This window comes from Pongo abelii, chromosome 16, assembly GCF_028885655.2.
Source record: "Pongo abelii isolate AG06213 chromosome 16, NHGRI_mPonAbe1-v2.0_pri, whole genome shotgun sequence".
In the NCBI taxonomy this organism is placed as follows: Eukaryota; Metazoa; Chordata; class Mammalia; order Primates; family Hominidae; genus Pongo; species Pongo abelii.
The window spans coordinates 68,825,384-68,851,953 of record NC_072001.2 but is presented as its reverse complement, the minus strand read 5'-3'; the positions used below and the strand labels follow the sequence as shown (position 1 = coordinate 68,851,953).

Below are 26,570 nucleotides of genomic sequence, written 5' to 3'. Positions count from 1 at the left end.
TTTGAATATTATTCTCTTTCACTTTAGTTTGACCACATTATGCTGTTAGCTATTCAGTATTTGGAAGGCTGACAGACACTTAAAGTTGAAAAGCAAAGATTTGTTATGTTTTTGAATACTCAGGAGATTGTCATTTCTTGATAAAATATTTTTAAATGATCATATAGTGCTATTTATGATATCTTCTCTTATTGTTATTCATCAGATTTTTAAGTACATCTAAATGAGAACTTTATTAAGTGAGTGTGAACTAAATATCCGAGAAACCAAAGTTGGAAAATAATTTATATTCAGACACTTGGCTTCTTACATGAAAATACTTATGTAACTCGTCTGTATTTTCTGTAATACTGATATTTTTACAAAGTTTTAGTTGTTACCTTTAAGTAACTACTTGTCACCTCTTGTCACCTGGCTTTTGACAGGTATATAATACATTTTTTATTCAGAAATGACTCTAGTAAGTACAATTCTTATTTAATTCTTGAAAGGATTATATGAGAAACAAGCCAACAAAAAGGCTTCTGTACATTCAAAATAGATACAAAGTTCAGACACTAAAAGCTTATACTTTATGAGTCTCTCAGAGCTACCCACTAATGTTTACTTAGTCTTATGTAAGTAAACTTTTTTGTATTCAGATAATAGTTAAGAAAATATATAATATGTCAAATGGTGATACATGGTAAGGAGGAAAAAAAATGCAAGAGAGGGGTGATAGGGAGGACTGGGCAGGGTGGAGGGAGCCTTGTTATTGTATGTAAAATGGTGAAAGGAAGACTCTCTGATAAGATGATGTTTGAGTCGATACCCCATGGAGGTGAGGAAGTGTGCCATGTAAATTTATCTCTCATCGCCTATACATCAAATGGTGACCTCTCTCAAGTTTGTGTGTCCATTTCAGACTGCTCACCTTAGCTCTATTTAGTTCTTCACTTGGATATCTAATAGATGTTTCAAACTTAACATGTCTAAAACTGAACCCCTTATCTTCACTCCAAACCTGCTTTATCCACAGTCTTCTCCATCTCAAATGAGCTTCTTCCTTCCTGTTACTCAGGCATTGGCATCGTCTTTGACTCTTATACTGTACTTCATATAATCAGATAGGATTTTTTTTTTTTGTCTGTATTTTCGGAATATACCCAGAATCTGACCTCTTTTCATCATTCCCACTGTTGCTACCCTTATTCAAACTCTCATAATTTTTGCCTGGATTACTGATCCAAAATAATTATGAGTACTTGCTTTCTTCCTTGTCTCCCACCGCCACTTCTCAACACAGTACTCAGAGTGACCTTTTAACTGTAAGTCAAATAATGCCTGTCTTCTGCTCGAAACCCTCCAGTGGCTTTCACTATCTCCAAGAGTAATAGAAGCCAAAATCCTTAAAACAGCCTAAAAGGACCCACATGATCTGGCTTCCTTATCTCCCATCAGTATCTCATTTACTCTTCTCTGCTGTCATTGCCTCTTTAGCTCTTAGGTCATGATGGGCATACTTCTGTATCAGGGCCTTTCCTCTTGACATTCCTTCTACCTAGAAACCTCTGCTCCAAGATTAATTCATTCAGCAAATACTTTATGGAGCACCTGTAATGCACCAGGCACTGTTTTAGGTATTAATGATAACAGAATGTAGAACTTACCAGAGTGGAGGAAAATAGATGATAATAAATTTTAAACAAATAACTTTTAAAGTATAGTATGTTAGAAAGTGATAAGTGCTGTAGTAAAAAAGAAAACCTAAAAGTAGCATAAAAGGGGATTGGGAGTAGTGGGGAATGGGTTGCAATTTTAAATTGAGTGGTCAGGGAAGCCCTTATTTGAAAGTAATATTTGAAGGCAGTAAGGAAGTTAATCATTCAGATATCACAGGCAAAGAATGTTTGAAATATAGGGAACAGTCTGTGCAAAAGGCCTCAAGGAGGGACCATTCCTGGCATGTTTTGGGAACAATAAGGAAAATGGTGTGTCTTAAAGCAGAATAAATTATGGGGAGAATAAAGAGATTGGAATTGGGGGTAGATGATTAGGGCCTTTAGGTGATTGTAAGGACTTTAGCTTTTATTCTCAGAGAGACAGATTTTGAACAGAACAGTGACATGCTCTGACATTTGATTTAAAAGGATCACTCGTTTATGTAGTGATAGACTGTGGTGGGAAACAAAGGTGGAAGGAGGAAGACCGTTTGGGAGATTATTGCAATCCATGGTACTAGGGGTGGAGTTGTACAAATCACATTAAATTGTAATAATAAAAATTTTTATTATATACTCCTTTTAATTATCAATGATGTTACACTTCTTCATTTGCATGGATTATGTAAGGAATGTGTTTCATAAAACTATTTTACCCTTATTTCAAAACTTTTAAATAAATTATGTATGTATTTATTTAGTAAAACTTATTTAACTACTATGTGTGAGCCTCTGGGAGTACAGTGGTGAAGAAAACAAAATCCCTACCCTCATTGAGCATATATTCAAGTCAGAAAGACAATAAACAAACAAATATCACATGTAATGATAAATAATCTTAAGAATGAAAAGAGGCTGGGCACAGTGGCGCCTGTAATCCCAGCACTTTGGGAGGCCGAGGCGGACAGATCACCTGAGGTCAGGAGTTTGAGACCAGCCTGGCCAACACCATGGCCAACATGGTGAAACCGCATCTCTACTAAAAATACGAAAATTGGCCGGGCATGGTGGCCTGTAATCCCAGCTACTCCGGGAGGCTGAGGCAGGAGAATCACTTGAACCTGGGAGGCGGAGGTTGCAGTGAGCTGAGATTGCGCCATTGCAACTCCATCTCAAAAAAAAAAAAAAAAAAAAAAAATCAGCCAGTCATGGTGGCATGTGCCTGTAATCCCAGCTACTTGGGAGGCTGAAGCATGACAATCACTTGAACCCAGGAGGCAGAGATTGCAGTGAGCCAAGATTGCACCACTGCACTCCAGCCTGGGTGACAGAGCAAGACTCCGTTTAAAAAAAAAAAAAAAAAAAGATTTGGAAGTTAAGGTATTCTTTTAAGGAGTGGTAATTAAAGCCTGATTGGAAATGAATTTGGGAGAAAATAGGAAATAAGGAAGTGGACTTAACAAATTACAACTCTTGAGGCATAAAGGATTGCAGAAAAACCTGGCAATATCTGAAACAGATTGTGGAGTCGAAGGTATGCACTTGAGTACATACTTTGTAGTTTATCATTTATACCCACAGTTTGGACTTAGAATAAAATCTAAATGGTTGTGGCTTAGCTTTGTTTAAAAGAGTCAAGTTTTCCTCATATTATTGCTGTTGCAAGGGAAAAAAGGTTATAATTTACTTCTCAAAGAAAAGTGGACAGTGATTCCAATAAAATATTGACAAAACAGCCAACTGAAAATAGCTAGCAGAGGGAAATTTGTTACTACATCTTAGATAATACATACTAGAGAGCTCAAAGAGATTCCATTTTATCAAGTTCCTACCTTTTAAAAATTAAATGATATTTCTATTTTTTTAAATCCAGTGGGGATCAGCAGTATACTTGTGTTATAAAAAATCGGTGGCAAAGACGAACACTATATCTTACAAAGCTGGTAAGTGTAATTTTTCATGCAATACTTCATATATAAATGTATTATAGGGCCCGGAAAGGTTAAAGAAAGGAAACCTGCCTAGGATGTGTTAGTATCAGGACTGGGACTACAATCCGTATCTTTTGATTCTCATTTTTGTCTTCACTTATATGTTTATTGGATGCTTGATGGAAGATTAATTTTAAAATAAGGTGGGTTTTTATTTTAAGCCTTGGGTTTAAATAAATAATAAGGAAATCTCAATTATCTTTAAGTGTTTAAATCAGCAGAAATATGGGAAAATGTATTTTCATTTTAAATTAATATTTCTTTAATACTTAAATTTAGTAAGAGCTGTAGTCACATGAAATCATGTTTCATAATAATGGAAAATATTATAAACCAATTTGAAGTTTTATAATGCATAGTCAAAATGTCCAATTTTCAGAGACCTCAAAATATCAAACATAGTGAACTTATTTACAAGAGAACAGATTCAGCCTTTTAAAAATTGCTTTTATGCAGGGCATGGTGGCATGTGCCTGTGGTTCCAGTTTTTTCGGAGGCTGAGGCAGGAGGATTGCTTGAGCCCAGGAGTTCAAGACCAGCCTGGGCAACATAGACCCCATCTTTAAAAATATATGCATGTATACATATACATTTATATACGTATGTGTTTAGAGTTCTAGACTCAAGTTTCTCTTTTACATTTGATTTTTTTTTTTTTTTGGGACAGGGTCTCATTCGGTTGCTCAGGCTGGAGTACAGTGGTATGATTGTAGCTCGCTGCAACCTCAGACTCTTGTGCTCAAGGTATCCTCTTGCCTCAGTCTCCCTAGTACCTTGGACTATAGGAGTGTCCCAGCATGCCTTGCTAATTTTTTAAATTGTTGTAGAGACAGGGTCTTTCTTATGTTGCCCAGGTTGGTCTTAAACTCTTGGGCTCAAGCACTCCTCTTGCCTCGGCCTCCCAAAGTGATGGGATTACAGGTGAGGGCCGCCATACCCGGCCTTTGATATTTTTAGATCTACAATTTATCACCTTTTTTTTTTTTTTTTTTTTTTTAAGACAAGGTTTTCCTCTGTTGCCTAGTCTAGAGTGCGGTGGTGGGATCATAGTTCACTGCAACCTTGAACTCCTGGGCTCAAGCAGTCCTCCCACATCAGCCTCCCAAGTAGCTGAGACTACCGAGAGTACCTGGTGGCATGGGCCACCATGCCTGGCTAATTTTTTTTTTTTTTTTTTTTTTTTAGTAGAGGTAGAGTCTTGCTGTATTGCCCAGGTTGCTCTTGAACTCCTTGGCTCAAGTGATCCACCTCCCAAAGTGCTGAGATTACAGGCGTGAGCCACTGTACTGGCTACTGGCTGTCATCAATATTTCTTTTTTTTTTTTTTTTTTTGGGAGATGGAGTCTCACTGTGTTGCCCTAGGCCTAATTTGTAGATATCCTGAAGAAGATTATGAGTCATTCTCACTACCAGAATCCGTTCCTCAATTTTGTTTACCAATGGGTGCAACCATTGAAAGGCTGGAGTGCAGTGGCACAATCTTGGCTCACTGCAACCTCCGCCTCCCCAGTTCAAGCAATTCTCCTGCCTCAGCCTCCTGAGTAGCTGGGACTACAGGCACATGCAGCCACGCCTGGCTAATTTCTTGTATTTTAGTAGAGATGGGGTTTCACCGTGTTGCCCAGGCTGGTCTTGAACTCCTGAGTTCAGGCAATCTGCCTGCCTCGGCCTCCCAAAGTGCTAGGATTACAGGTATGAGCCACCACGCCCAGCCGGCCTTCATCACTATTTCTATACTTACTTTATGACTTTATTATTACCTCATGACCTGAGAGAGTAGTACAGAGTTAACTATAGATCCTCATGGGACCTACTTGCTGGCTAGCATGTAATTAAATAATTTTAGAACTGCCTTGGACCTTAGTTTATCTACTTCATCTGATTTTATAGATGAGAAAACCATACTCCTGTAGTATGTCATTTGTCCAAAGTCACAGATATATTAGTGGCAGAACCAACAACCACTTATATTCCCCCAGTTTATCTTTTTGTCTTTGTGGCTATGTCTAGTGATAGTTTCTACTTGACTTTAAGGGCTTTGTGGCCAGGGAACCTATTTTCTGTTTTTAGTTCCACAAAATGAGGTACAAGGTTCTTCCTGGAGTGTATTCAGTGGAAGATGTCTGGACCGTTTTCCTAATGTAAACATTAGTTTACCTAATGTGAAATCATAGGCAACTTAAAACTCTATCTTCATATAACCTGGTGTTATTTAGAAGCTGAGCTTGAGTTGATACTATTCCTAAGACATTGTAAATATGTGACTCTTCTATTTTTATGAGAAATTTTCCTGTATTTGTGCTAGAAATTAACGTATACTCCTATGGGATATGAATTTTAATGTGTAAAAGTTATTGAGAGCTGATGAAGTAGATAGATGAAGATAAACCATATCGAAAATTTCAAAAACTTAGTATGCTTTCTAAGGTAGTATGACCACAAACTGAATTTTTAGGAGTATGTTTGTGCATTTCTATAGGATATGTTTTTCTTGTTAGCTTTAACATCGCCTTTATAGATGAAGCTTGATAAATATTAAGCAGTTAGTTAATAGTTGTAATGTTCAAGGATTAAAATCTCTATGAATCCTACCAAAGTATTCAGTGTTATTTGATGAACATATATGTAATGCTTTGGCATTCCAAATGTGTGAAATAACAAAGCATTTTATCATCATTGAAATAATAAGTACCTAAATTCAAGAGATGATGACCTAATATTTATTGTTGTTTTTATAGGCCTAATTTGTAGATATCCTCAAGAAGATTATGAGTCATTCTCACTACCAGAATCCGTTCCTCTATTTTGTTTACCAATGGGTGCAACCATTGAATGTTGGCCATCAAATAGCAAATACCCTCTGCCTGTATTTTCTACATTTGTTTTAACTGGAGCCTCAGCTGAAAAGGTATTACGTGTTTGACAAATTGTATCTACAAATTTCTTGTACATTTTCAAGTTTTTATAATGCAAGGAATAGTAGGGGAAAAACTGATTAAATTGAATGCATTATGCATACTTTTCCACTTGATTAAAATAACTGTATCCAGGGACATAGGAAAAGAGAATTTTTATTCTGTCCCATCCACCTAAATGCTTTTTTGTGATTATGGTGAAAGATTTTTTCATCATCAAATGATGATCCTTCATTGGTTCATTTTCTGTGATAAAGAAGCTTTGAAAGTAACATTATTAAATATATAATGCAATTTAGAATTATAGACATGATAGTTGGAAGGGACCTTGGAAATTATCAAGTCTAATGTCCTCATTTTATGGATAGGGAAATTGATGTCCCGAGAAATTCAATGACTTGCCCCAAGTTGGAATTTTATTTCCTTATCTAAATTTTCATCTCACTTTCTACCAAGTAATTATTTTCAATCATTTTCTTACAGAGAATATTGATAAAATTGCTTCCACTCTTTATAAAACAAATAAATTTAATCAAAACACCTTTTCTTTCAGTAGTAAGGTGACATGAGAATAGCACTATATAGTTCTTAGATACATCAAGAAAGCAGGAGGGGTGTCTCTTCATCACTGTGTTCTTAATACCTGGCCTCTCTCTCATCTGGCTCATAGCAAGCATTTATTAAATATTTAACTGATGATGTGATTTGGATATATGATACAAAGTATGTTTACTGGATATATTACTTGTTTTGCAGGTTTATGGTGCTGCTATTCAGTTTTATGAACCATACTCTGAGGAGAATCTCACAGAAAAGCAGAGACTTCTTTTGGGTTTAACATCAGCAGATGGGAAGTCTGATAGTTCCAAAACAATTCATACTAACAAATGCATCTGCCTTCTTTCTCACTGGCCTTTTTTTGATGCATTCAGGAAGTTTCTGACTTTTCTGTATCGTTATTCCATCTCTGGGCCTCATGTTCTTCCAATTGAGAAGTAAGTTAAGTGTTCTTGGTTCAACATTTGACAGATCTTTCCATTATGTGGCAAATTTGTGTTGGCAACTGGGTAAATTTTATATGGATACTAGATTTCTCAAGAGTTATTTGAAAAAAATGGTTTATTTCAGTCAGGTAGTATTTCTCCATTGTATGTTTGTAGTCTTGTTATTTAAAATAATTTTATCTCCAATGAGATGAAATTAATGTTTCATTTGTTTAATGCTCTTGGGAAATTTAGAGATCCTAATCTGGACAGATGCTGAAAATTTTTTACTAATTTTTAAATTCTTATTTTACATATAATTTAAATTTATTATGAACCTGTACAAATATTTCTTACTGGGGCTGGGTGCAATAGCTCACGCCCATAATCTCAGCACTTTGGGAAGCCAAGGCAGGCAGATCGCTTTGAGTCCAGGAGTTTGAGACCAGCCTGAGCAACATGGTGAAACCCCATCTCTACAAAACTACAGAAATTAGTTGGACATGGCCCATGCCTGTAGTCCCAGCTGCTCGGGAGGCCAAGGCACGAGAGTCACTTGAACCCGGGAAGCAGAGGTTGCAGTAAGCCACGATTATGCCACTGCACTCCAGGCTGGGTGACAGAGGGAGACCCTGCCTCAAAAAAAAAAAAAATTCCTTACCGTATTTACATATAATGAATGTAAAGGAGAAATTAGATGAATGCATTTTTTTTTCCTTTGGCAATATACCCAGTAATGGAATCGCCAGATCAATTTATTTTAAAGAAGACAAACCCATTGCATGTTAATATAAATGTCTTTTTTGAAAAATAACTTTTCCAAAACTAGAAAAACTTCAGTGAGCAGAATGGCATTGTTTTACATTTTTGCAGATCTCTAATGTCTAGCTTAATTGAACATAGCGGGGCTTCCATATATGGTCTGCATTCAATCTGTTTCAGTAGTTGTTTTGGTTGAAATATACAAAGAAAGCCTGGCCTCCCACAGATATGTAGGTAGAAAAGGGAGGGATTTTGGCTAATATTTTCAGAAAGTTTGGGATATTCTTTTTTTTGACATTGCACCAAGCTTGACAAATGCTGGTTTCTTACAAGTTATTTGCAATCTAAAACTGTAGTAGTGAACTTTGTCAGTTACATTAAAATCTATTGGTCTGGCCAGGTGTGGTGGCTCACACCTGTAATCCCGACACTTTGGGAGGCTGAGGCAGGTGAATCACCTGAGGTCAGGAGTTCAAGACCAGCTTGCTCAACATGGTGAAACCCTGTCTCTACTAAAAAAAAAAAAATACAAAAGCCAGCCTTGGTTGCGGGCACCTGTAATCCCATCTACTCCAGAGGCTGAGGCAGGGAGAATTGCTTAAACCCGGGAGGCGGAGGTTGCAGTGAGCCAAGATCATGCCACTGCTCTCCAGTCTGGGTGACAGAGCGAGATTCTGTCTCCAAAAAAAAAAAAAAAAAAAAAAGCTATTGTTCTGTTTGACTCTTTGGGTGGAACTTTCACTTATGCATTATTTTGTAGCATTGTGCATTGGTCATTTGGAAAATACTGATTTGCTAAGTTAATCACATCTTCCAAATGTAGACACATTTTATTATTAATATTAAAAAATCACATTTGTTAATATCACCCCCTATCTTAGAAAAGTTTTTGAGTATTAGGAAGCTTTCAAGCTCATGGTGGCGGAATTCTAATTTCCACTTGAAAGTTTGTATTTAATTATTGGCAAATACTGCCAGTAGCTGGGATTACAGGCGTGTGCCACCACGCCTGTCTAATTTTGTATTTTTGGTAGAGATGAGGTTTTGCCATGTTGGTGAGGCTGGTCTCGAACTCCTGACCTCAGGCGAAACACCTGCTTCGGCCTCCCAGAGTGCTGGGATTACAGGTGTGAGCCACCACACCCGGCCTGTCAGTGATCTTTCAAACAAAAATTGCATTCTGTGGGAGAAAACCAGCAAGTTCACTCACAACTCAGTTGCGCAAGTGTATTTCCAAAATCAAGACAACCGTTGTACTTCTGTATACAACAGAAGTTCTTTATAGTGTCCCTTTCATCATACAGAATTTTAAAAATGTACACTACAGCCAAAACTTAATAAAATTAGTAATATTTACTGCCAATATTGACACTCTTTTACTGCAAGTGTACACTAGTAAAGAATATAGCAACTACTAGTACACTTTGGTGCCACTGCCTTGATCATAGTAAGTCACCAGCAGTTTTACCCACAATGCTCTTGCACTGTCAGTGCAAATGTCAACATTGTGCAAAAAGCAAATGACATCATATAATTTTTTGTTTGCTTGTTTTTTTCTTTTTGTTTTCGTTTTTTGACACAGAGTCTGGTTCTGTCACCCAGGCTGGAGTACAGTGGCGTGATCTTGGCTCACTGCAACCTCTGCCTCTTGGGCTTAAGTGATTCTCATGCCTCAGCCTCCTGAGTAGCTGGAATTACAGGTGTGTGCCACCACACCTGGCTGATTTTTGTATTTTTGGTAGAGACAGGGTTTTACCCTCTTGGCCAGGCTGGTCTCAAACTCCTGACATCAAGTGATCCGCCCACCTTGGCCTCCCGAAGTGCTGAGATTACAGGTGTGAGCCACTGTGCCTTGCCTGTTTTTGTTTTTGAATCAGCATCTCTCTCTGTTGCCCAGGCTGGAGTGCAGTGGCATGATCATGGCTCACTGCAGCCTGGACCTCCTGGGCTCAAGCCATCCTCCCACCTCAGCCCCTCCAAGTAGCTCAGACTACAGGCACATGCCACCACGCCTGGCTAATTTTTGTATTTTTTGTAGAGACAGGGTTTCACCATGTTGCCTAGGCTGGTGTTGAATTCCTAGGCTCAATCAATTCACTCGCCTCAGCCTCCCAAAGTGCTGGGATTACTGCACCTGGCCAACATCATACTATTATTATAAAAATAGTTGTGACCTTGCAGATCTTCCCTGAATGGATCTTGAATATCTTTAGGGGTTTTTGGATCACACTTTGTTTTCTTCTGTTCTACCTACTTCATAATTCAAGCAGATGTATGTGCTGTGGTATTCATCCCTGCTTAACGTTTGTTTAGATTATGAGTACTTTAATGGTAGACATTGGTGGCTTTATGCCTTTTTTACATATCCTATCATGTCTGTTGGTGTGTTTTTATATAGTAAACACTCAAAACATATTTGTAAATTAATAAATTTCTAATATTGTCTATCTAGTTGAAATTTTCTCCATTCTGAAACCAAGATGATTTTGAAATAATGTTCTTTAAAAAATAGTGCAAACATACTCAGACTGGAACAAAAATTTAAAAAAAAATTCAGAAATAAAATAGCTTATTCCCCCCCAGGAAAGATTTTTCACTATGGTTGCTTTTTTCCTATTCAATAGTGTTAAAAACAAAATCCATAGATCTAGCTTTTTATCCATCTTATTCTGGGAAAAAAACTTACAAAATCAGTAATATAATTTTTAACATATTATTAATAGAATACTGTTCATCTTTTAGAAGTATTAAACTGTTTCATTTTTTCTGGAGCACCTTAAGTGTTTGTTGTACATAAAATATAAGCAATTGACTAAAAAACATATTGTAAATGTAAGAATTTACTTTTTGGGTAATTTCCACATCACTGATTTATTGCATACTGTCTAGGTAAAAGTTAAACAGACTTTTAAGACAGTGATAACAAATATTGTTGAATGTGAATGCCTGTTAATGTGAAAAGTCACTGGGTTTAGGCAGAAGCAACTTTAATGGGATGAATGATTTTTGGTTGTTCACTTGTTTTCATAGTATTAGGGATTTCAAAATAATAGGGACACAGGGCTTTGACTCAACTTGGACTTGTGATGACCTGTTGAGCTTTATAGCATATGACGTTCACTTTGGAATCACTTACACTTTTGTTTGTTTTCAAGGCATATTTCTCATTTTATGCATAAAGTTCCTTTTCCATCTCCTCAGAGACCACGGATTTTAGTTCAGGTAAGGTTTTTTTGGTTTTGATTGGGGGACCTATGAGTTGTTATTGGCTCTGTCAAAATGTAACATAAGAATAACAATTTTGAATGAGGAAAAAAACCTAATGAGATTTAGAGAGAACCAGATACTATTCCCTGTTGTAGTTTGGGCCCTTAATGTTTTATTAACTCCTCCCAGACATCTCCTGCTTTTCTTAGAGAACGGGTTCAAGAATTAAAGAAGTAGGTTGAAGTAGACATTTTGAATACACAGAAAGGAACTTTTTTCACCTAAATTTGTTGTAGGTATTTGAAAGTTTGTGCCTTTGGCAGTCATTTAATAAGTTAAGGAAAAGTTGTGTGTGCATAAATTTCAAAACATAGATAAGAGTAATTACATTGTTATATTGATACAGATAAAATATCTAGAAAAATATTATTTTGAGCTTTATATTCAGTCTGAATATCCACATGTCATTTCTGTCTTGTTTCCTGGTATTTAGTGTAAAAAAATACAGAGCACATTCAGTTTAAATACACACAAAAGATTGTTTTATGATGGAAGTTAACAAACTTTTTTGGTAATAAAACTTTGGTTATTAGTCTTTACTTGTCATCTGATCTCTGTCACAACTATTCAGCTCTTCTGTTACAGCACGAGAGCAGCTAGGTAATATGTGAAGAATGAGCATGCCTATATTTCAGTAAAACTTTATTTACAAAAACAGGCAGTCTATGGATTTGCCATGTAGGCCATAGGTTTTTTGACCCTGGTATTATGGTATTAAATGAATAATTTAGTCTTTCAGTGTGAATTTGTTAAAGTGGCATCGGGGAAACCGTTAAGGATGGAAGAAAAGAGGATTCACAGTAAGAAGAATTAGTAGTTGAAAGGGGTCAGGACATGTTTTTCAAGATCTTAGTGAGTGATACAAAGTGTTATGATACTGGTAAATGGATATACTGAAACTTCATGGGCATAATCATTATTTTATATATTTTTAACAGAAAGTGGTGTTTTAAAGTTCATCTTTATGTTTCAAATTCTTTATTTTAAATCTTCTTCCAGTTATCACCACATGATAATCTGATTCTCAGTCAGCCTGTGTCTTCACCTCTTCCACTAAGGCAAGTAAAACCTCAGTTCTATTTATTTTTCTCTCAATCTAGCATAACATTCAAGTGTTTTCTTTTTCCTAGCTAAAATTTCAAATATTGATGGAAATACTTCTCATTTAACTACTACTTCTCTAAATTTCTTTTACTTAATGTTTGGGTTGCAGTTATTAATGAAAAAAGGAAACTTTTATAATAGTGTTTTGTATTTTGTGTATCTGTTATCATCAAGTACCTACTATTGTGTAAGTGTGTGTGTGTGTGTGTGTTTATATATGTAGATGATGAGAACAGTTATTTTCAGCTTTAATTAACCTCTGAAGAACATTCAAATGCAATTAATTTTTTCTTTTTAAAATGCAATTAATTTTAAATTTTACCCAAAAGAAAAAAAAATAGTTCTAATTATTAAATTGTAGAATAGGACAATGTATTTTCTTACCTTAAAAGTTCAGAGAAATCATTAAGTATGTTTTCTGTACAGTATCCTTTCTTGAAATTTGATTAGCTGTGTAATTTTTTCATCAGAGAAATGGTTACAGTCTGATTAAGTTATGTAGCAGATACCTAAGGGAGACCAGCTGCCATCTTTGACATTAATTTTGTAAGAATTGCAGATTATTTCATCACTAGCTCTCAGCCCAGAGTGACAAATGTTTTCTTAACCTTTGTTTGAGCTGAAAATAAACTAGAAACAATGACTGAGACTATGTATGTCACTCTAAATTACATAAAGGACTTTTTTAGGTAACAGCTTTATTGAGATATAATTCACATATCATATAATTTACCCAATTAAAGCGTATGATTCAATAATTATATTCACAGAGTTCTGCAGCTATCACTATAATAAATTTTAGAACATTTTCATCACCCTAAAAAGAAACTCTTTACCCTTCAGCAGTTAACCTCCTTGATTCCTCCCATCTCTAACATACACATACCCCTCTCCAGCCCCAGTCAACCACTAATCTACATTCTGTCTCTATAGATCTGTCTATACTGGACATTTCATATAAATGGAATCATAGAATATGTAGTCTGGCTTCTTTGACTTAGATTAATGTTTTCAAGGTCTATCTATGTTGCCTCATGTATCAGTACTTCTTTTTATTGCCAAATAATATTTCATTGGATGGATATACATTTTATGTATCTGTTTATCAGTTGATAGACATTTGGGATAGTTCCATATTTTGGCTACTATGAACTTACCCCGATTTTTTTGTGGACATATGTTTTCATTTCACCAAGAAGCTTTTGTTATTAGTTTTGCTTTATTTAAAAGATTATTCTAGTGAAACTAGTTGTTTAACATTATATAAACAAAATACTTGCTGGCTTACTAAACTATTTACTTTGTCAGTTCAGTATTTTGTTACTATATACAAGGCCTAAGTTTATTAGTTTTCATTATTAACTTGCTTTGTATATGTATCTCATCATCTTGTACCTCTTGATTTCCTATTACTATTATCATTACAGTAGTAAAGATTATTCACAAAATTAAGTTTTAATGTGTATTTATCTTAAGGGACATGGGCCTGTAAGTCATATAGTTTTTCTGATAATTACAGTGGAAGATAGGCCATGTTCAAAAAACTTCCATTTAAGGATTTGCTTTCAATCAAAGCATCCCTTTTATAAATTGCATTCTTTATTTGGACATTATCTACATGACAGATCTTTTTATATGAAATGAAGCAGATGACTTTTCATTTTCCATATTGAATACAGTACAAAAGAATGATTTTGGAATCTCCTAAAATTGCATTGTTTTCATAGTGTGTTTGTGATGCAGTGTTTTCCCTGCATCATAGCAGCAATCATGTTTAACGGTGAATATATAGTACAAATTGAACCCTAATCAACATATATAATACAAATCCCACTCTAATCAACTACTTTTGCCCATTGTTTTAGATAATGAGGTGTTTGGATCATTATTTTTTAATTATATTTTTTTGTTTGGATTGACAGTGGTGGCAAGTTTTCAACACTACTGCAGAATTTAGGCCCTGAAAATGCTGTGACACTACTGGTGTTTGCAGTAACAGAACATAAAATTCTTATCCATTCCCTACGACCATCCGTGCTTACTAGTGTGACAGAAGCATTAGTGTCTGTGAGTATCACAGTTTCTTATTGGCAGTCAATTTAGTTTAAACTTAGTTTATTTATGTAACTTAAAGCCATTTTAATACTTAACTAAAATTCAGAGAGTAATGAATTTGTGTTTTTTGAAAGCAGTTTTGATTTCCTGACCATTAACTCTAGTTATAATTATTTAATTCATTATCAGGCGTTAGGCTTTAGGTAATACTTAAAAGACAGTTTTTTGTGTGTGCTGATAAATTATGCTTCAGTGTTAAAAAGCTAAATACTCTCCTATCTTTTGTTTATCCAAGATGATTTTCCCTTTCCACTGGCCATGCCCATATGTTCCTCTCTGCCCACTGGCTTTAGCAGATGTCTTGAGTGCACCATGTCCATTTATAGTAGGGATTGATTCAAGATACTTTGATCTCTATGATCCTCCACCAGATGTCAGTTGTGTTGATGTAGATACCAACACTATTTCTCAGTAAGTACATTTTAGTGATTCTACATCTATATTTTACAACTTTGTAGCATATGTATGTAACTGTATATTTTATGATTGTTAAGTAGGATTCTTTTAAGATATATTGTTTTCCTTGTTATGTGGGGTAATCACCATCTTTGAATCAGACCTTATTATGCGTCAATGGAGTAGATTTAGAGTATTAAAGAAGGTTTTGTTGGAAGGACTATGCCTTTTATCGTCAGGCTTTCAATATTTAAGAAATATTTTAATGTTAGGCTTGCTTAGAAATGTAGCCAAAGGGGGCCGGGCGCGGTGACTCATGCCTGTAATCCTAGCACTTTGGGAGGCTGAGGTGGTCGGATCACCTGAGGTCAGGAGTTCGAGACCAGCCTGACCAGCAAGGAGAAACTCCATCTCTACTAAAAATACAAAATTAGCTGAGCGTGGTGGCGCATGCCTGTAATCCCAGCTACTCGGGAGGCTGAAGCAGGAGAATTGCTCTAACCTGGGAGGCGGAGGTTGTGGTGAGCTGAGATCGCACCACTGCACTCCAGCCTGGGCAACAACAGTGAAGCTCTGTCTCAAAAAAGAATAAGAAAAAGAAAAAAAAGAAAAAAGAAAAAGAAATTTAGACAAAGGGAAATTGAGGTTAGAAATAGAAAAAGTTTATTTCCCTTTAATGATATGAGTATAGGTGAAATCACAATTTGAATTAAAACACCATTCTTTGATTAATATTTCAATCCTATTTCTAGTCTTTTATAACACTATTAGAATACTTAAATATAGGCTGGGTGTGGTGGCTGACGCCTGTAATCCCAGCACTTTGGGAAGCCAAGGTGGGTGGATCACTTGAGGTCAGGAGTTCAAGACCAGCCTGGCCAACATGGTAAAACCCTGTCTCTACTAAAAATACAAAAATGAGCTGGACATGGTGGCAGGTAATCCCAGCTACTCCAGGGACTGAGGCAGGAGAATCGCTTGAACCCGGGAGGCGGAGGCTGCAGTGAGCCGAGATTGCACCACTGCTTTCCAGCCTGGGCAATGGAGGGAGACTCCGTCTCAAAAAAAAAAAAAACAACCAAAAAACAAAAAAAAAGCCATCATAGTAATATAAATGCTTTAAAATTTTAAAATAACTTTTAAATTATACATAATTTCATTATCTTTACACCCTAGGGATGCAAGGGTTTTATGTTTTCATTTCTTTGCATTGAATTTATATGTAAGTTATAGCTATCGGAACTATTTTTAAAACCTTTTTATAATTCTGTATTGTTTTGTGTCCCTTATTTTAAATTTAATCATATTTAATCTATTCAGGGAAGAGGAAATTGATGCACTGTCCACACTGCACCCACAGGACATGCTTATAATAACTATGATTTAGTCTAATAAAACCCAAAAGCTGGTACAGCTTTTACACTTAAATATGTAAATGTGAAGTAGGTTTTTCTCCTTTTTTAAAAAGAGATGGGGTCTTACTCTGTCACTCAGGCTGGAGTACAGTAGCATGATCATAGCTCACTGCCAAATTTCTGGGATCAAGCAGTCCTTCTGCCTCAGCCTCCCAAGTAGCTAGGACTACAGGTGTGTGTATGTACCACCATGCCTGGCTAATTTTTTTTTTTTTTTTGAGATGGAGTCTCGCTTTGTCACCTGGGCTGGAGTGCAGTGATGCGATCTCAGCTCACTGTAAGCTCCACCTCCCAGGTTCACACCATTCTCCTGCCTCAGCCTCCCAAGTAGCTGGGACTACAGGCATCTGCCACCATGCCCAGCTAATTTTTTTGTATTTTTAGTAGAGACGGGGTTTCACCATGTTAGCCAGGATGGTCTTGATCTCCTGACCTCATGATCCGCCTGCCTCAGCTTTCCAAAGTGCTGAGATTATAGGTGTGAGCCACCGCGCCCGGTCATGCCTGGCTAATTTTTTAAAATGAGAAGGGGTCTTGCAGTGCTGTCCCAGCTGGTTTGGAACTCCTGACCTCATGTGATCCTCCCCCCTTGGCATCTCAAAGCATTGGGATTACAGGCATGAGCCACCACACCCAGTTTTTCTCCATTTTTAAATAAGAGCTTTTTATCTTAAAGCTTTTTTTGAAAAAAATTTTTACTTTTTATTTTTTTGAGACAATGTCTCGTTCTGTTGCCCAGGCTGGAGTGTGCAGTGGTATAATCTCAGCTCACTGCAACCTCTTCCTTCCAGGTTCAAGTGATTCTCCTGCCTCAGCCTCCCAAGTAGCTGGGACTACAGGTGTGCGCCACCACACCTGGATAATTTTTGTATTTTTAGTAGAGAGGGGTTTTCACCGTGTTGGCCAGGCTGGTCTCGAACTCCTGGCCTCAGGTGATCTGCCTGTCTTGGCCTCCTAAAGGGCTGAGGCAGCCTAAAGCTTTTCGATTTAATTATGAAACCTTAGATTATTTCTCAGTCTTGTCACATGTCAAAACCTCAAATGCCTAAACCATTAGAAAAGTTCAGCAGAAAATGAATATTCTGTTATAAAGCATGCATACTGTCAAAAAAGTTTTTATTCATGGAAAGCCTAACCAAGAAAATATGAAATATATTTTATGCATAAAAGCCATTTTACATACGGCATCAGTAGATTCAATGATTCTTTACCATCAACATTTCATTCTTTACCAGAACTGTTTAATACTTTTAAACATTAATACAACTTTTCCTTGCCAGTTTAATGTTACGTAATGTAATATTTTTTCATTGAAATTAACAGTGGTAAGAGTGTATACTGTGTTTATTATGGTAATAAATTGTATTTTCCCCCTTATAATGTCTCTTAATTTGTTAAAAGAATTTTCTCAGCTAGGTGTGATGACTCATACCTGTAATCTCCACACTTTGGGAGGCTGAGGCAGGAGGATCACTTGAGGCCAGAAGAGACCCCGTTTATACAAAAAATTTAAAAATTAGAAAAAGAATTTTGTCTTCCTACTTACTATTTTTTCTTTCTTTCTTGAAGTTGCTGAGGTCTGAACTCTTTTCTTTCTGCTTTGATCACTAATGAGTTAAAGAATCAAAGAAAGATGACTTGTTTGTGCTCATGAATTCTTGCCATTACCACCCTCCCAAACCGGTGGAGGACTAGACTAGCGAACTGACAGCTTTCTACTTTCCTTCAATTAGAATTTCTGAAGCCCCAGCCTGAAATTTGAAAGAAAAACAAATCCCAAGTATGGAATTTTTGGTTTCTTTTTCCCTTCCGTGTCTGTCTTAAGTATATATAATACAGACTATGTTTTAAATGTCAAGAAATTTCTGAAGAAAGGGAAAGAAATTAATATGTATGTACCAAGTGTAAAGCTACATGTGTAGCCTAAGTTATCTCATGTTATTCTCCACACTTTGTGAGGTAGTTCTTTTTTTTTTTTTTTGAGACAAAGTCTCACTCTGTTGCCCAGGCTGGAGTGCAGTGGCGTGATCTCAGCTCACTGCAAGCTCCACCTCCCGGGTTCACGCCATTCTCCTGCCTCAGCCTCCCGAGTAGCTGGGACCACAGGCGCCCGCCACCATACCCGGCTAATTTTTTGTATTTTTTAGTAGAGACAGGGTTTCACCGTGTTAGCCAGGATGGTCTCGATCTCCTGACCTCATGATCTGCCCGCCTTGGCCTCCCAAAGTGCTGGGATTACAGGCGTGAGCCACCACGCCCAGCCGAGGTAGTTCTTATTAACCCTTCTGACAAATAAGGAAACCAAAGCTTAGATTTTTAAGTGATTTATCAAAGGGCACATAGCTTATGTTGTCAGAACTGCATTTTAAAGCCATTACTGTTTGACTCCAAAACTAATGCTTCTACCACGAATTATTGGGTAACTATATAATATGTGTATGTCATAAAATAATATAGTAATCTTGTAAGTGGAAGTCATCATGAGTAAATATACATTTACTCATAAGATGATCTTTTTTATAAGAAGATGATCATAGACCAAACTCAAGTACTTCAAAAAATTCCCTTACCCAGCCAAGTTTTAGAGTGAAGTTATCAAGGGAAAGAGGCAGAAATTGTGGCAGTAAGTAACTAATTAGATGTGATCAGATGATACCAAGATGTTGTTCATTCATTTATGCCACAAACATATCCTGAGTGCCCTTTTTTTGCTAGGCACTGGGAATAAAATGGTAAACCACATATTCTCCTTTCTCTTAAGACACTCATAATTAAGTCTAGCAAGAGAGGCACTATGCAGTGAATGATAAGACACAGTGGGAAAGCTGTGTTACTGAGAAAATAATTTTAAAAAGTGTTTCTACGTTGTGTTCTTACTATAACACAGGATCCTGTTGGTCACATTGTAAATGTAATCACACCTTCACAGCAGGACATCTGCAGTTTGACTCTGCCCTATCTTTATTTTTATTCTCATTTGTGGAAAGATAGAGAGGACAAATTCCAAGACAGTCATTTTTGTTCAGCTTAAGCTTTCTTATCCCACTCTTTTTTCTTTGTTTACTTTTCAAAGTGTTATTTGCCCTTTTTTGTTCTGTAGGAAGTTTAGGGAATATAAAAAGGTTCAACAAGTTCCACTACACACCTGTGCTATGTTGTTCTGTGGTGGTTAGAATATGAGTGTTTTACTTTTCTTTTCTTTTTCTATACATTTTTCAAGTTTTCTAAAATGAATATTCATTGCTTTTGAAATAAAAAAAACTGATTCAATAAAAAGTAGAGTCAGCTGGTCACAGTGCCTTTTGCCTGTAATCCTAACACTTTGAGAGGCAGAGGCCAGAAGGATTCCTTAAGATGTGGAGTTCAAGACCAGCCTGGGCAACAAAGCAAGACCTCATCTCTATAAAATAAAAATTAGCAGGCTGTAGGGGTGCGTGCCTGTAGTCTCAGCTGCTTGGGAGGCTGAGGCCTGCTTGAGAGGACCACTTGAGCCTGGGAGTTAAGACTGCAGTGAGCCGTGATCATGCCACTGCACTCCACCCTTGGTGACAGAGTGAGACGTTGTCTCTCTCTTTTTTTTTTTAAAGTGGAGTCATTAAAGCTATCTTTAAGTCCAAATGCTTCGCAATGCTTTATCACCATGCTCTTTTCTACTCCTACCCCATGTATGGTTTAGAGACCGACTGTGTTGTAATAGTTATAATAAAGGAGATTATAGGAGCCTGTCCCAGAAACAGATACGATAGTTCCTCCCTTATCCACAGTCTGGCTTTCCATGGTTTCAGTTATCTGTGGCCAACTACAGTCTGAAAGTACATGAGTACAGTACAATAAGTTATTTTTAAGAGCCCACGTTCACCTAACGTTTATTAAAGTATATTGTTATAATTCTATTTTGTTATAGATTATTGTTATTGATCCCTTACTGTGCCTAATTTATAAATTGAACTTTATCATAGGTATATATGCTTGGGAAAAAACATAGTAAATATGAGGTTCTGAACTGTCTGATTTCAGGCATCCACTGGGGGTCTTGGAATGTATCCCCTACAGATAAGGGGGGAACTGCTTTATCATTTTTTAACAGATATCCTCTTTTATAGTTATATAAGTATTTCACAATATTATGCTTTATTCAAGTAATTTAGTATAATAGGTTCTTTTTTGAAAGAAACAAAAATGATCCTTACTTATACTCTTAGGAAACTAAGAAACTAAATATTTAAATATACCAAAGTATTTTGATAACCTCTGTGGATCATGAGTTTACTGAAAGTTTTTGTAGTGCTTTTTCTTACAGTATTTAAGAAAAAAACTTATGGTAGGATTTTTCTAATATTTAGGTGTCTAAGCACACTTAAATGGAGATTAAGGGTAAAGATCACCACATTAAGCTTTATGGTGATTAGCAAGATTCCAAAGCAACTGGAATTCACTCAGTATAAATATAAACTTGTGAACTATATTTAATACAAGGTTCTACCCTCATACAAATTAATTTTTGTATATTCAACGTGCCAGTTTACCCCTGTAGGAGTTTTCTCTTGTTAATGCAAATATTTTGTATGTTTTTCATTTTTCATTCAATATGTTTAATCTTTTCCCATTTTTATATATAACAGATATATACTTTCCCCCTGCAAAAGACCATGTAACAAATATATTCCTGTTGTTATTTAATCTTAGAATTGGTGACAAGAAAAATGTAGCCTGGAAGATACTTCCAAAGAAGCCATGTAAAAATCTGATGAACACACTGAATAATTTGCATCAGCAATTGGCAAAATGTAAGTGGATAACTTAATTAAAGGAGGTAATTTAATCTGAAAAAGGGACTCCAATTACTTTGCCTTACTTATAAAAGAATGATGTTTATTTTATCTAGCAGAAAGTGGTTTTACCATTTTAAAGGCAGATGATCATTAAAGCAAAATTTGTTAGGAGATGAATGAGAGATTTATAAAATGTGTATTTTTTTTTTTGAGATGGAGTCTCACTCTGTCGCCAGGCTGGAGTGCAAAATATGTATTTTATATCTACCAAATTTTTATAGAACCATCTTAAAATTCAAAAGGATGTTAAGGTTGTTTATTTTACCGTTACTGAAATACCATGGAAAAAATGTGGGGTTCCACCTTTATATTTTTTTTTTTTCTCTTTTGAGACACGGTCTTGCTTTGTCACCCAGGTTATAGTGCAGTGGCACAAACATGGCCCACTACAGCCTTGACCTCCTGGGCTCAAGTAGTCTTCCCACTTCAGCCTCCTGAGTAGCTGGGACTACAGACACAATGAGGCACTACGCCTGGCTAATTTTTTAATTTGTTATAGAGACAGGGTCTTACTATGTTGTCCTGGGCTCAAGCAGTTCTCCCTCTTCGACTTCTCAAAGTGCTGGGATTACAGGCGTGAGCCACCATGCCTGGCCTATTTTTTTCCTTTTTTTTTTTTTATTATACTTTAAGTTTTAGGGTACATGTGCACAATGTGCAGGTTAGTTACATATGTATACATGTGCCATGCTGGTGTGCTGCACCCATTAACTCGCCATTTAGCATTAGGTATATCTCCTAATGCTATCCCTCCCCACTCCCCGCACCCCACAACAGTCCCCAGAGTGTGATGTTCCCCTTCCTGTGTCCATGTGTTCTCATTGTTGAATTCCCATCTATGAGTGAGAACATGCGGTGTTTGGTTTTTTGTCCTTGCGATAGTTTACTGAGAATGATGATTTTCAATTTCATCCATGTCCCTACAAAGGACATGAACTCATCATTTTTTATGGCTGCATAGTATTCCATGGTGTATATGTGCCACATTTTCTTAATCCAGTCTATCATTGTTGGACATTTGGGTTGGTTCCAAGTCTTTGCTATTGTGAATAGTGCTGCAATAAACATACGTGTGCATGTGTCTTTACAGCAGCATGATTTATAGTCCTTCGGGTATATACCCAGTAATGGGATGGTTGGGTCAAATGGTATTTCTAGTTCTAGATCCCTGAGGAATCGCCACACTGACTTCCACAATGGTTGAACTAGTTTACAGTCCCACCAACAGTGTAAAAGTGTTCCTGTTTCTCCACATCCTCTCCAGCACCTGTTGTTTCCTGACTTTTTAATGATTGCCATTCTAACTGGTGTGAGATGGTATCTCATTGTGGTTTTGATTTGCATTTCTCTGATGGCCAGTGATGATGAGCATTTTTTCATGTGTCTTTTAGCTGCATAAATGTCTTCTTTTAAGAAGTGTCTGTTCATATCCTTTGCCCACTTTTTGATGGGGTTGTTTGTTTTTTTCTTGTAAATTTGTTTGAGTTCACTGTAGATTCTGGATATTAGTCCTTTGTCAGATGAGTAGATTGTGAAAATTTTCTCCCATTTTGTAGGTTGCCTGTTCACTCTGATGGTAGTTTCTTTTGCTGTGCAGAAACTCTTTAGTTTAATTAGATCCCATTTGTCAATTTTGGCTTTTGTTGCCATTGCTTTTGGTGTTTTAGACATGAAGTCCTTGCCCATGCCTATGTCCTGAATGGTAATGCCTAGGTTTTCTTCTAGGGTTTTTATGGTTTTAGGTCTAACATTTAAGTCTTTAATCCATCTTGAATTAATTTTTGTATAAGGTGTAAGGAAGGGATCCAGTTTCAGCTTTCTACATATGGCTAGCCAGTTTTCCCAGCACCATTTATTAAATAGGGAATCCTTTCCCCATTGCTGGTTTTTCTTAGGTTTGTCAAAGATCAGATAGTTGTAGATATGCGGTGTTATTTCTGAGGGCTCTGTTCTGTTCCATTGATCTATATCTCTGTTTTGGTACCAGTATCATGCTGTTTTGGTTACTGTCGCCTTGTAGTATAGTTTGAAGTCAGGTAGCATGATGCCTCCACCTTTGTTCTTTTGGCTTAGGATTGTCTTGGCAATGCGGGCTCTTTTTTGGTTCCATATGAACTTTAAAGTAGTTTTTTCCAATTCTGTGAAGAAAGTCATTGGTAGCTTGATGGGGATGGCATTGAGTCTATAAATTACCTTGGGCAGTATGGCCGTTTTCACGATATTGATTCTTCCTACCCATGAGCATGGAATGTTCTTCCATTTGTTTGTATCCTCTTTTATTTCATTGAGCAGTGGTTTGTAGTTCTCCTTGAAGAGGTCCTTCACTTCCCTTGTAAGTTGGATTCCTAAGTATTTTATTCTCTTTGAAGCAATTGTGAATGGGAGTTCACTCATGATTTGGCTCTCTGTTTGTCTGTTGTTGGTGTTTAAGAATGCTTGTGATTTTTGTACATTGATTTTGTATCCTGAGACTTTGCTGAAGTTGCTTATCAGCTTAAGGAGATTTTGGGCTGAGACAATGGGGTTTTCTAGATATACAATTATGTCGTCTGCAAACAGGGACAATTTGACTTCCTCTTTTCCTAATTGAATACCCTTTATTTCCTTTTCCTGCCTAATTGCCCTGGCCAGAACTTCCAACACTATGTTGAATAGGAGTGGTGAGAGAGGGCATCCCTGTCTTGTGCAGTTTTCAAAGGGAATGCTTCCTGTTTTTGCCCATTCAGTATGATATTGGCTGTGGGTATGTCATAGATAGCCCTTATTATTTTGAGATATGTCCCATCAATACCTAATTTATTGAGAGTTTTTAGCATGAAGGGTTGTTGAATTTTGTCAAAGACCTTTTCTGCATCTATTGAGATAATCATGTGGTTTTTGTCTTTGGTTCTGTTTATATGCTGGATTACATTTATTGATTTGCGTATATTGAACCAGCCTTGCATCCCAGGGATGAAGCCCACTTGATCATGGTGGATAAGCTTTTTGATGTGCTGCTGGATTTGGTTTGCCAGTATTTTATTGAGGATTTTTGCATCAATGTTCATCAAGGATATTGGTCTAAAATTGTCTTTTTTGGTTTTGTCTCTGCCCGGCTTTGGTATCAGGATGATGCTGGCCTCATAAAATGAGTTAGGGAGAATTCCCTCTTTTTCTATTGATTGGAATAGTTTCAGAAGGAATGGTACCAGTTCCTCCTTGTACCTCTGGTAGAATTCGGCTGTGAATCCATCTGGTCCTGGACTCTTTTTGGTTGGTAAGCTATTGATTATTGCCACAATTTCAGATCCTGTTATTGGTCTATTCAGAGATTCAACTTCTTCCTGGTTTAGTCTTGGGAGAGTGTATGTGTTGAGGAATTTATCCATTTCTTCTAGATTTTCTAGTTTATTTGCGTAGAGGTGTTTGTATTATTCTCTGATGGTAGTTTGTATTTCTGTGGGATCGGTGGTGATATCCCCTTTATCATTTTTTATTGCATCTATTTGATTCTTCTCTCTTTTTTTCTTTGTTAGTCTTGCTAGCGGTCTATCAATTTTGTTGATCCTTTCAAAAAACCAGCTCCTGGATTCATTAATTTTTTGAAGGGGTTTTTTTGTCTCTATTTCCTTCAGTTCTGCTCTGATTTTAGTTATTTCTTGCCTTCTGCTAGCTTTTGAATGTGTTTGCTCTTGCTTTTCTAGTTCTTTTAATTGTGATGTTAGGATGTCAATTTTGGATCTTTCCTGCTTTCTCTTGTGGGCATTTAGTGCTATAAATTTCCCTCTACACACTGCTTTGAATGTGCCCCAGAGATTCTGGTATGTTGTGTCTTTGTTCTCGTTGGTTTCAAAGAACATTTTTATTTCTGCCTTCATTTCGTTATGTACCCAGTAGTCATTCAGGAGCAGGTTGTTCAGTTTCCATGTAGTTGAGCGGTTTTGAGTGAGTTTCTTAATCCTGAGTTCTAGTTTCATTGCACTGTGGTCTGAGAGACAGTTTGTTATAATTTCTGTTCTTTTACATTTGCTAAGGAGAGCTTTACTTCCAACTATGTGGTCAATTTTGGAATAGGTGTGGTGTGGTGCTGAAAAAAATGTATATTCTGTTGATTTGGGGTGAAGAGTTCTGTAGATGTCTGTTAGGTCCGCTTGGTGCAGAGCTGAGTTCAATTCCTGGGTATCCTTGTTAACTTTCTGTCTTGTTGATCTGTCTAATGTTGACAGTGGGGTGTTAAACTCTCCCATTATTATTGTGTGGGAGTCTAAGTCTCTTTGTAGGTCACTCAGGACTTGCTTATGAATCTGGGTGCTCCTGTATTGGGTGCATATATATTTAGGATAGTTAGCTCTTCTTGTTGAATTGATCCCTTTACCATTACGTAATGGCCTTCTTTGTCTCCTTTGATCTTTGTTGGTTTAAAGTCTGTTTTATCAGAGACTAGAATTGCAACCCCTTTTTTTGTTTTCCATTTGCTTGGTAGATCTTCCTCCATCCTTTTATTTTGAGCCTATGTGTGTCTCTGCATGTGAGATGGGTTTCCTGAATACAGCACACTGATGGGTCTTGACTCTTTATCCAATTTGCCAGTCTGTCTTTTAATTGGAGCATTTAGTTCATTTACATTTAAAGTTAATATTGTTATGTGTGAATTTGATCCGTCATTATGATGTTAGCTGGTTATTTTGCTCATTAGTTGATGCAGTTTCTTCCTAATCTCAATGGTCTTTACATTTTGGCATGATTTTTCAGCGGCTGGTACCGGTTGTGCCTTTCCATGTTTAGTGCTTCCTTCAGGAGCTCTTTTAGGGCAGGCCTGGTGGTGACAAAATCTCTCAGCATTTCCTTGTCTGTAAAGGATTTTATTTCTCCTTCACTTATGAAGCTTAGTTTGGCTGGATATGAAATTCTGGGTTGAAAATTCTTTTTTTTAAGAATGTTGAATATTGGCCCCCACTCTCTTCTGGCTTGTAGAGTTTCTGCCGAGAGATCCGCTGTTAGTCTGATGGGCTTCCCTTTGAGGGTAACCCGACCTTTCTCTCTGGCTGCCCTTAACATTTTTTCCTTCATTTCAACTTTGGTGAATCTGACAATTATGTGTCTTGGAGTTGCTCTTCTCGAGGAGTGTCTTTGTGGTGTTCTCTGTATTTCCTGAATCTGAATGTTGGCCT

General features: G+C 36.8%; 1 protein-coding gene across 7 annotated transcripts in view; it reads left to right on the top strand.

The window, feature by feature from the left end:
• Positions 1-26,570, top strand: part of DENND4A (DENN domain containing 4A) — a 144,237-nt gene that overhangs the window by 47,949 nt on the left and 69,718 nt on the right. For all 7 annotated transcript variants that reach the window (XM_054532805.2, XM_054532803.2, XM_024232687.2 and 4 more), the window contains 8 exons: positions 3,514-3,583; positions 6,370-6,539; positions 7,303-7,541; positions 11,447-11,513; positions 12,558-12,616; positions 14,585-14,729; positions 15,013-15,188; positions 21,275-21,375. In XM_054532805.2, the coding sequence (XP_054388780.1) occupies positions 3,514-3,583; positions 6,370-6,539; positions 7,303-7,541; positions 11,447-11,513; positions 12,558-12,616; positions 14,585-14,729; positions 15,013-15,188; positions 21,275-21,375 (1,027 nt within the window). The remainder of the gene's footprint in view (positions 1-3,513; positions 3,584-6,369; positions 6,540-7,302; positions 7,542-11,446; positions 11,514-12,557; positions 12,617-14,584; positions 14,730-15,012; positions 15,189-21,274; positions 21,376-26,570) is intronic.